At 38.8% G+C, this 11,745-nt stretch overlaps 1 protein-coding gene across 1 annotated transcript; it reads right to left on the bottom strand.

The window, feature by feature from the left end:
- Positions 1-2,947: 2,947 nt before the first annotated feature.
- On the bottom strand, positions 2,948-11,745 carry LOC121644698 (calcium-activated potassium channel subunit beta-3). Its single transcript, XM_041992842.1, has 4 exons — positions 11,670-11,745; positions 8,969-9,178; positions 4,163-4,334; positions 2,948-3,846 (listed from the first exon to the last, which is right to left on the bottom strand). Exons 1-4 carry the CDS (start codon positions 11,696-11,698, stop codon positions 3,466-3,468), a joined length of 792 nt encoding a protein of 263 aa, XP_041848776.1. The 5' UTR covers positions 11,699-11,745; the 3' UTR covers positions 2,948-3,465.

The following is an 11,745-nucleotide window of genomic DNA, read 5'->3' as shown; positions in this document are numbered from 1 at the left end:
GTTTCCATCTTTACTCCACAGAAGTGAGTTTTTCTCAACCTTCCAAGTGTCGTCTTCTGTACTATTCCCTTTTTTTTGTTTTGTTTGTGAAGAGTTGCTGCAGAGGCCCATTTAGTGTTAAAACACTACAAAATGACACAGAAAGACCAGGAAACCGATCCCACCAAGATGCTTGTGCTTCTGTACTGGATACAGAGAAGTGGGCCGGACCCCAACTGACAACTAAACCGTGCATACTTTATTGAAGAACAACCTAAATGATGCCATTTCCCTTTGTTCTAGTTCTCGTTCTTTTCTTTCTCACACTGCATTATGCATGAGCTCCTCAAATAACTACTTTCTTTTTTTCTTTTTCTTCTTTTTTGTCCTGATGTTGTTTACTTGAATTTCATGTCTCAAAATGTTACTTGTTTGAGGTACAAAAAAAAAAAAGAGTCACAATGAAGGTAACAGATACTGCTACTACATGTGCAAATGCTTTCCTTGAATAACTACAGAGGTAATATATTTTTGTATTTTTAAATGTAAACAAACGTATATGTAAACTGCTAACCAAAATAAAAAAAGGCTTCCTCTTGCAAAGTTCAGCAAACATCCAGCTAGTTGTTGAAAGGAAGAGGTAAATGAAGGAAACCTTCTCAAACACCATTCTCGCATCTTTCTGCCTTTTAGTGGAAGTCTGTAAGCACAATAAGTTTGAAGAAACTACCCTGCATGTTTTAAAGCGACCCAGAGTCATGTTACTCATATATATTTATCTGTATATATCAAAGCTGCTTCAAATAACTTGTTTTAATCATCCTCATATGTCTGTCTGATAAGAAACTGTATGCATTCATTTATTGTGCTGTTAAATAAAAGCATTTTCCCCACTTGGATACATTTATAAAGGAATTTATTATGGGTATATGTACAGTTTAAAAAGCATTATTACACAGAAAAATGTAAAAATGAGGCTTAAAATTCAACTGTCAGAAGTCCTTCAATTTACACACAAAGTTTATTTTTATGTCAACAGGTTTCCAGAAAAACTGCCGAACCAGGGACAGTGAAGTAGAGCTGAGGCGACATCACATGATGTTAAATGTTTTTCATCATGTGGCTGTTCTGTCAGCAAGTTAGGATTCTGCGTACACTCAGCATGAATCAGCTCTACCTGTTCAACCACTTAAAAATATCTAATCAGCCAATCACATGACAACAACTCGATGCATTCAGTCATGTAGACGTGGTGAAGACGACTTGCTGAAATTCAAACTGAGCATCAGAATGAGGAAGTAAGGAGATTTAAGTGACTTAGAAACTGCTGATCTGCTGGGATTTTCTCACATTACAAGTGGCGTGGCAAGACTATCATGTCACATTGACATGAGCACGTGTCCATTGTTTCTCTGTCCATTTGTGTTAAGTCCTAAAAAGTCTGTTTTTTTACAGTTTCAGGTTACATATGTGGATGTTGCAGTGGACCATGCAGACTTCTGAACCTATTTGGCTACACTGACCACATGCAGGGATCAAAGATCGTGCTCATTAAGCAGAGGTTTCTGGCATTGGTCTTTGCACTGCAAGATTTCATAGACTTTGCTTTTAGGCATATTTTTGGTGTTATATTTTCAGTAGTGATGGGCAACTAGTAAAATTTTTAATTGCGATTAATCTCAATTAATCACATTGTTTGAAATTATCTTTCCTTTAAAAGAAGGCCTACTGCTACATAAAGAAAATGCAGTAAATTTTGGTTTACAAACACTACATAAGGGGTCTCCAACCTGCGACTCTGGAGCCACAAGTGGCTCTGTGGACTTTTCACAACGCCTCTAAATACATGGCTAGAATATTTTTTTTAAATTTATCTTTCTTGTCAACCATGGACTTTTTTTTTTTATTTTTTACTTCACATCATTTTCCACAAATATCTACATCCCTTAGAAGAAAGTCTGTCTATCCTCTTTTTATAAAGGTTAATGTTTTTCTTTATTTTAAAACCTAAAAATGGAAATAAAATGTGGTTCTTCAAAAATAACAAATATTCTTATGTTCGTGAAATTGGGGAGGGGGTTTAATAAGCTATTAATTAGTTTTAATGAATACCATGTTCTTTTTCATTCAATTTCATACTCAGTACATGTATACTTGTGTTTCTTTAGTTAGATTGACGCTAACAGAATTATTGATTATTCAAGACAGTCAAAGCAGTGATTTGATAAGTGTTTTTTTTTTTGTTTTTTTTTTACTTTTATACAAGAATGAAGGCGAGAGTGCAGCATTCTACCAGGTGGAACTTTCTTTAGGGAGTCTGTATCAGACTTTTGAGACACAGCTAAGCTAAGCTTGAATGTTAGCCTGCCCCCGAGCAGGCTGGTGCAGTTACCATGGTTACTCAGCGGGCATTCAAATAAGCCACCTTGATAGAACGGAACTCTGGCTTAAATGGGCCAGACATCTCAAGATAAGCCCGGCTTTTTCTTAATCCAGCTTCGTGAAATACCCCCCAGGTACACAAAGTCAGAACAATATGTAAACACATATGACATATGATCTCCCTGTGGCCACCCGATGGCATGAACACGAACAAATGACTCCTCTACTGAAACCTCACATCTCACAGATTCTACAGCTGGAAGTTTCATCTCACTAAGACCAAGGTTCACCGAACCAGAGGCAGAAGAAGGCCAGATTATTGCTTTACATTTGTAAAAGTCAGACATGTCTTACCTTTGCTGTCTTGCCTAAATGAAAACCGCATTTATTGAAAAAATAATAATAAATAAATAAAAAGTTTCTCATTATCTTTTGGGAGCAGTTTCCCGTCCAGAAATCACAATGTTCTACCCATGGGTTTTGACAGACAAAGAGAAAAGTCGGTTCTTCTTCTTTCTTAAGTTCCAGACAGAAAACGTCTCTTCATTTTAATAAACCCGCTCTCTCCTGATTACATCAGACACACCGTTGCAGCAGGGAAGGGAGACATGGACGCCATGTTTCTGTGATAACAGCCAGCGGTCAGCAACAACAACAACAAAAAAAAAACAAAAACAAAAAAACAAAAAAACAATGCGCGATTAAAGAAATGAATGGCATTAATTAATCATTGTGTTAATGTGCAATTAACGTGCCCAGCCCTAATTTTTACCTGCACCAACTGCCAAGAAAACAAGAAGAAGAAGACAAAGGACAAGAAGAAGTTGTTGCATCTATATAATGGGGGACTATGACCTGATTGAAAAACCCGTTGGCCCTTTATATATGATTCTCTGACTGAATTTGGAACACAGTTGTGAACAGCAATTCATATTTGCTTGGAAAGACCGAGAAATTGGTAGAGTTGCCTTTTATACCCAATCCTGGCACCCTCACCATCACCAATGAAACTGCTAGTTTTAGACTCTTCTCAAACTGTGGCATTTATATGGACTATAAATTGCTATGTGATCATGGCATATTTCAGCATAAACACTGAATATGTCATGAAGGAGACTGCATACTGGGCATACTGGATCTCTGCAGGAGCCTATACAGTTTGCCCTGAGTGTGTCTTGAAGTCATCTGCCTTCCTCCTGCTGTCTCACTGCTTATTTCAGAAGACACATGAGCTAAGCACTGTGTTAGCTTCACAAGCCCCACCAGCAGAGCTCCACCAGCCAACATCAGACATGGCCACAGCAGCCCAAACAGGGCTCTTCTGAAAGTGTACTTCATGGTGTAGATGGCGTGGTTGGGGTACGTTGTCTTGTTGCTGAAGCAGGACAGGGTGATCCCCAGCTTACTCTCCAAGCTGTTTTGTACATTCCGTGTTTCATTTTTAAGAGTTTCTCTGTCCATTTGGCATTTTGGTAGGTAAAAACACTGGGAACAAAAATAAATTTTTACCACATGACTAGTTGGCAGCACTATTTGCAATCAATTAAAAAAGTTTTTATGAGTCCTTTATGACTCAAACATTTTTTAACTGTCCCATATGCTGCTATGGGACTGAAAAGTGCTTGATTCAATGGCTTTATATATATCTGAACATTTCTTAATGATATATGTTATTTTACTCACAAATACATAAATACTACTTTTCCATCATGTCCGTTGGGACAGGATTTGTGTCCCTTTTTAATATTCTTTCCTAAGTTAAAGTTAAACTCCCAAACTTTAAACTGCAATAAATTCTTACCTCAGAACCAAGGAGAACAGACTCCTCGTCAAAATGAAGGAAGGTTTCCTGATTGGAGTCACTGAGGTTAACTTTCACTTTGAGACAGGGCACTGTGCTCACACCTTTGCAGTCCACCCATTCATCCAGGATGAGGGTCTTCCACAGCACACAGCTGGTCTTCTTCCAGGAACTAGAAGACAACCGCCAGGAAAGGTTTAGAAAAGCCTGACCTAGGCACCTAGTATATAAAACCCACATCAGAGAAGCATTAAAGGGGCAATGCAGACCAAAACAAAGGGTGTAATGAACCACACCTTTCTTTTCCACTACTTTCTTTGTCCACAAACAAAAGTGCAAACACACTGAGGAAAAGAATATCACCATTTTGTGGAACGTGTCGAAGTAACTCATAACATTTTTGCTGCTACTTACCTGTCCAGAAGTGCTTTCCTTTTTAGAAATACAAACCCAATGTTAATCTGGGTTATGTCCCTTTCTTTATCAGACAACTTCTTCGCCAACGAAAGTTGTTTTTTTGAGGGAATGTCGGATTCTGGTTGTCGTCTGGTGAATGTTTCGTTCTGCTCTCTTATTTCACTTAGAAAATATGCGCTGCTATTGCTTGCTGGCTGAAGCCTTTTATACTCTGAATTTTGGTCTTAAACAAACATTCCCATCAAACTTATGAGTGTTGATGGATGGTAATGAGTGTTAGCATGCTCAAATGACAGTGTGACTATGGTAAAAATTACAGGTTCTTATCATTATGCTAACTTTGTTCAGACATTCCCTACAAGCTCACTTGCGTTGATTGATAATAGTTAGTTATCTAACAAGCTCGAATGACTGTGATGATAATGGTAAAACATCACCATCATCATGCTAACATTAGACATTCCCATCAAGCCTCCTTCTGTTAATTGATGCTACTTAGCCGGTATAAGCTAACATACTCGAATTAGTGGTCATTATGGTAGAAATAATACCTCCTCACCATCACCATGCTAACTTTAGGCATTCCCATCAAGTTTACTTTTGTTAATTGATGCTAGTTAGCCAGTATTTGCTAACATTCTCAAATTACAGTGGTGATTACGGTAAAAATACCTCCTCAACATCATACTGCCATTAGGCATTCACATCAAACTTACTTCTGTTAACTGATGATAGTTAGCCACTGTTAGCTAATGTAGACTTGAATGACAGTGGTGATTATGGTAAAAATGATACCATCATCATGCTAACTTTGTTAAGACATTCTCATCAAGCTCAAGTGTGTTGACTGATAGTACGTTCCAGTTGTCTTGATTTTCCGAGCGGTCATGAATATGTGATATCATTATCATGTAGTTGGCATTCCAACTGCACCAACTCTGAAAAAATTAAACCTTAGTGAGCATCTACAATTGCCATATGAAAACTAGAAAATCACAAACCCATAAAAAAATTGTGCACTATGAAAACACCAGCTAATTTTGGTGAAAGTAAACCACACATACTGACATGGTTTTTCACTAACAAACCCTCCGTAAACAAAGTAATTATTGAGAACAAAAATGTGCTACTGTTTACAGTAGAAACTTAACAGACACAAAATATAAAGAATTTTATAATGACAACAATGCAAGTGGGCGCAGCCATCTTGAAATCTGGTATCCTCCGAATATTATGAGTTTGCCGCTTGGAAAAACGAGATCACTATCATTTCGTTGCAAAAATTCCTCGGAATCTAGTAATGCTAGAAGTGCTAGCAAACTTATTTGAACAACAGTTTATATTTTTCTTACTTTATAGATCTGACTTAAACTTGTATTATGAGGGGACTCAGTTCAGGTGGTCAGGATTACTACATACATATGGAAATGTACATGTATGTACACTGAAAATGTATGTACACGCATGTACCCACATCGGGTACAGACCTGTGAGTCTACCTGCGTGAGTCCCCTGAGCAAGGGCGCGAGCTATAACCTTCTCACAACCAAATCATCGCACAATGTGAAGACGTGTCCAAGACATGTCACCCGTAGACAACTCAATCTGCAAAACTTGTCCTTTCCAGTGGCATGCACGTCAGCCACATCCTCTGTTACCTTCGGTCTCTGGAACCATCAGTCCGCAGTGAACAAAACAGAATTTATCAGTTCATTGATAAATCTCTCAGACATTCAGGTCCTAGCCCTGGCTGAGACCTGGATCCATCCAGAAAACACAGCTACACCAGCTGCCCTTTCTGTCAATGCAGAATTTACCCAAACACCTCGCTCAGCTGGTCGAAGTTATGGTAAGGTCATTATAATTTCTAAAAAGTGGAACTTTACCTCTCTCTGTCCTATGGCTAACTTCTAAAGGTCTCTACACCCATCACTGCATACATTCTGGTAATTTACCGCCCTCCGGGAGGCAATATAAATGAGTTTGTCTCTGAAATGGACATGATTCCCTCTGACATTCCTGATGATGGCACACCACTAAATGTCATGGGAGACATGAACATTCACATTGGCAAACCACAGTGACTGACTTTCTGGCTCTCATCTACTCATTCAATCTCAAACTGGTACCGACTCCTCCAACACACAAAACTGGCAATTCTCTTGACTTGGCGATGACCAGAAACTGTTCCGTAGCCGACTTGTCAGTCACCCCACTGCACCTCTTAGACCACTTCCTGGTTAAGGTGATTCCCAATCTGCGCACTTTTATACTTAGGAACACTACATTTAAGTGCTTAGTGTGCTGACAAAGAAATTTCAGTAAAAACTCAGTGCACTGAAAGTACCCGGATGCTGCCCTAAACTCGGCCAAAAATCTAGTGCGAACAGATGGACGCTACGCGCACTAAACGGACGTCATCTTGCTGACATAGCAGAAGGGGAGGAACTTTCGACCAGTTTTCCAGAGCTGAGTAATGGCAGCCAACGACTCAGCTGTACTGATGCAGAAAGAGGCTATTTTGTATAGATGTAAGTATGAAGTAATAATAATATAATAATAATAATAATAATTCTAATAAAAACTGCAGCATGCTACCTATCTACTCTATCCCCGACAACAGTTATGAATCTGATAATTTGTTGGAGGCTACAGTAGAGTTAGCACACGTAAAAGTTGGCAGTTTCTTAGCCGGTATCGTGGACGTAGATGGGCTATAAGTGTTAGAAATTATTAATGCTATGGGTTCTGTATGTATGATTGTTGAACCTCCAGATTAAGCACTACAGGGTCTCTGGCGTAAACAAAATGGTCCTTGATCTAAAAACTGATTAGGAAACACCGCTGGTTAGAGAATCGGCCCGTTTCCATGGTACCATTGAGTAGCAGTAGCTGTTTGTACATCACTTTAGATAAGAGTCTGCAAAGTACCCATAAAGTACATATAAACAAAAATAATGTTTGCTTTCATATAAACTGCCAATGTATGTTCACCGTAGGTCACTGTGGCATCAAACTACCGAGTGGCACTGTGGCATTTACCACCTGGGTGCTAGGACCCTGCTGTGGAGAAGAGGAGGCAGCAAGAGAGAAATAATTCAATAAAAAGTTTCAGTAAAGAGTTTTCTGGATCCCTGTGTTTAAGCCTCTTCATTACTGCAGATCATATTTTAAATGATGATTTCCAATATAATCGGTTTCCTGTATATGATGTAAAGTTCTTTAATTCCGTGAAGATATCTTTGCATATTTAAAAGCTGTTTTACTAGTGTTTTAAATTGCACTTTATACTAACAGGTAAGGGGAGACATGCAAATACACATGAACGTGTGTACTGATGGTTTTTATTGTTATCAACTGAGGTAGACTAATACAGTGTAGGCAACAGTACTTTGTTTCACAAATGAGGCCTTTTAAAAGACATTTAATAGCATAAAGTATGACATGCAAACACTTATGTGAATGGGATTTTGGATTTGGATAGAGCACTCATTCTCTTTGCGATTCGGACACGAAGCTGCCTATTTTTTCCTCACCGCAAACCACGTGACAGATGTCATTACAAATCCAATCCAAAGTTGTGTGTAAATATTTTTATTTTTATTCCTTGTGTTGTATTTTATTCTTTGTTTGTTTGCTTATAGGTGATTTCACGCAGCTCAATTTCTTCGCCTCCTTGCGCCATGTTGAGCTTCTGCCCGCAATGCATTGTGGTCTATATTGACCCGTCTAGTGACCATCGATGCTCACTACTTTTCAAGATGCATTGTGGGTAATTTTGTGTGCCTACTTTTTTCTCTCTGGACATTCGGACACTCCGACAAAATGGCCTGACCCCTATATAGGGCACTATGTAGGGAGTAGGGTGCACATTTGGACACAGCCTCTGTTTTCTTTCCTCACGTCACTCAAGCAGCTCCAAAAATGGCGTCCTACCGTGCGTGCCATCTTCAGTCAGGTCTCACAGTTCCTCCAAGACAACAACCTGTTCGATCCATATCAATCTGGCTATAGGCAAGGCCACTCTACTGAAACGGCTCTCCTGTCAGTACTGATTCCCTACGGGTTGCCAGATCCGCTGGTCAATCCTCAATCCTTATACTGCTGGACCTGTCTGCTGCCTTTGACACGGTCAACCATCAGATCCTCCTCTCCACACTCTCAGAGCTTGGCATCTCAGGATCTGTCCTCTCGTGGTTCATCTCCTACCTCACAGGAAGACCCATCAGAGTATCGTGATAATTTACTTGTACATTATCAAGATACATTATTACTTTTTTATGTTTATTTTTTTTAATTGGTCCAGCCCTATTTGAGATCAAATCGCACTGAATGTGGCCCCTGAACTGAAATGAGTTTGACAACCCTGCCCTAAGCCTTCATGATTACCTGTTCACATAAGGTTTGACTGTGGTGATGCCGACCACAAAGAACATGAGCACAGAGAAGGCCATCATGGTGAAACCCAGCAGGATGGCTCGGTCCTCTCCAACACTTGACACCAGCATCTGGGTCTGAGCTCCCCCAGCTCCACGTCCATCCACTTTCCGTTTCCACTCGTGCTCAGACGTTGCTGCTGTGTGCAGTAACTCCCTGTGTCTTTCATACACACACATAGACACAGGAGTTAGGATAGGTATATACTGTAAGTACATAAGTATCTTCAGTTACCATTTAGACGTACTGCTTTTGGAAAGGAAGTAATTTCTGGACTAATCATTTTACTCTTCTAAGAAAGTGTTCCACATATTCCAGCTTTAAGGCTTATTAAAAAAATAGCTGAAAGAACATCAAACTTGTGATAATTTTTACTTCTTATCTTATCTATATGTGTCTGTTGTATGTTTATTTATATTTATTGTTTTATCTCTTTTTGTTTGTTTTTATTCTACTGTATCTTCTTACCTGCTTTAGTATGGAAACTAGAATTATTTGCTATAATCCAGCATCTTTTGTTTGTAACCTGCACTGTTCCAGTTAAATAAACACATAAAATAAATGAATATTTGTAACTTTAAAACAAGTACAGGTACAAATCAAATCCATAAGTATTAAATAATTCTGTAAATCTGAAAATACAAGTCAGAAAATACAAATAAATTTTAAGTACAAAACATTTGTCACACAATTTACTCAAGGACCAATCAGAAGTCTCTAATCTTGAACTAATTGCGGAGAACGAAGGGTTTAGATTCTCTGTACCCACAGACAAACTTTGTATACATGATGTAGAAAAGTAGCGCTACGACTGACCAAGGCTAGCGTGACCATCATAGCCCCCTAACAGTAACTTTGGTTTGGATATTCTTTATATTCTTTCTGGAGATGGAAAAATGCATCTTTTCTATTAACTAATTCTTTAGTGTCTTTAAGTGTTTTATTTGTCCATAAACAGACTTACTGTTAGGAAGTTATGGATGACGCGCCGGCTTTGGTCACCTCGCTCTGTGATTCAGAGAAATCTAGTTCTTGAATAGGCGTAAAAAATGTTTTGTCCTTGTAAAACTGACCTGTATTTTCGACTTGCAGAATGAATCCGTTTTTGTTGATTTGATTTGTACTTTTTTTCAATCTGAGTAGAAGTACTTACTGATACCGAGTACAGATATGAGTACTAATAAATTCCATTACAGTTTCACTGATAAGGAGTTTGGACCAGACTGTGAGATGCGATGACACATGATTTTGTGATATATCAAGTGGGTCTTCCTGCAACCACATCCTATGAATATAAGGCTTGAAAATGGTCAGAAACTTAATAAATAACAAGAATAAACTATTTTTAAAATAGATTCTGTTCACAGCTGTAACAAGGCACCTACATGCCCAGAATCAGCTTCACGGGAATAATGCCAAATTCGGATTTTTAATATGGCACGAGTAATAATTTAGTTGTATGTGTTAAAAAATTAATCTCACTAATTAATTTATTTACATTAACGGATTAATTTTCACAGCCCTAGTTTTTTCAGATTATCATTGGGTTCTGTAGTATTGGAACATTTCAATGAATACTAAGTACTAGTACACACACATAGTATCGGACTAATACCTGATACTACTATCGGTATACATCGGCTCCATACATGGATAGTAGTCATCCTTCAGTAAACTGAACAGTAGACTTCAACAGATTTCACCTTTACTCCAATTTTAAGTCAGTTCATATTCTTTGACTCTGCATTATCCTACTTAATCTTTAAAATGAAATATTTGTCAGATTAAGATGTTTTAGATACAAATGTGCACTATTTGATGACACCATCAGGGGAATTTTCATTTTAAAGAGCCACAGGAGACATGCAACAGCTTTTCCATTAAAAAACAGTTCTAGTCAGGGCAAACCTGGAAGATCCATGCATGTATTTTAAACGCTGCCCCAATAGACACCTCTAGTGTTTACACTGTGAAGCACTGGTTAAATTCAGCCATACTTTTTTACATTATAATGAACTCCCAGCAGTGTTTCCAAAAGTCTTGCTGACCGCTCCACTCGATGGTCTGTCCTTACCGTGTCTGCCGTCTCAGAGCACCATGCAGGTTGATGCTAATGGGGATGCTAAACGACCTCCGGGGAGAAGTTGTATTCAAGAACATACCCACTCCTTTCTCAGCCACCACCCAGCCTTAAATATGGATATCCACATAACAAGCTCTATCTGAAAGTCAAATATTCTTTTGCCAACAGCTGATCATCTTATATCTCTAACAGGCTCTAGTACAGTGACTGACTGGATGCACCAGATTGTAGGTCATTCACCAGGGAACATGCTGTTGTTTACCAAAGCTCAAAGGTAAGAGCAACATCTTCCACCCTCATGCGTTTCTATAGAAACAACCACAGGTAAGGCAGGTAGCATGCTAATGGCCCCTCACTGGGCCTGTGACACTCAGCTAGAAGTGTTTGTCATTAAAACAAGCTGAGCTGAGTGAACCCCCTGCTGACTGCTAACTTTTCGCACAGACAGAAGCAGCACAGTGATAATGCACCAGCATGAAAACTCCTAAGACTTGGTGACAACTAGTTTGCAAACCAACCTTTTTAAAACAAAACAATCATTTTTTAAACACAAAAAGAGAAGACACTTACACAAGCACATGAGCCCTGTGGACTTTCATCACCACTTAGGTCCTAGGAGCTAAAAACACTCAGATTATGTGGAGAC

Source organism: Melanotaenia boesemani, chromosome 8 (assembly GCF_017639745.1).
Source record: "Melanotaenia boesemani isolate fMelBoe1 chromosome 8, fMelBoe1.pri, whole genome shotgun sequence".
Lineage (NCBI taxonomy): Eukaryota > Metazoa > Chordata > Actinopteri > Atheriniformes > Melanotaeniidae > Melanotaenia > Melanotaenia boesemani.
This window is presented reverse-complemented; position numbering and strand designations above follow the sequence as displayed.

Coding starts and splice junctions, on each gene's coding strand:
- LOC121644698 (XM_041992842.1), bottom strand. CDS start 11,698: ATGAAAGTCCACAGGGCTCATGTGCTTGT. Junction 9,179..11,669: donor CACAGGGCTCATGTGCTTGT/GTAAGTGTCTTC, acceptor TGTGTATGAAAG/ACACAGGGAGTTACTGCACA. Junction 4,335..8,968: donor GTCAAACCTTATGTGAACAG/GTAATCATGAAG, acceptor GTTGTCTTCTAG/TTCCTGGAAGAAGACCAGCT.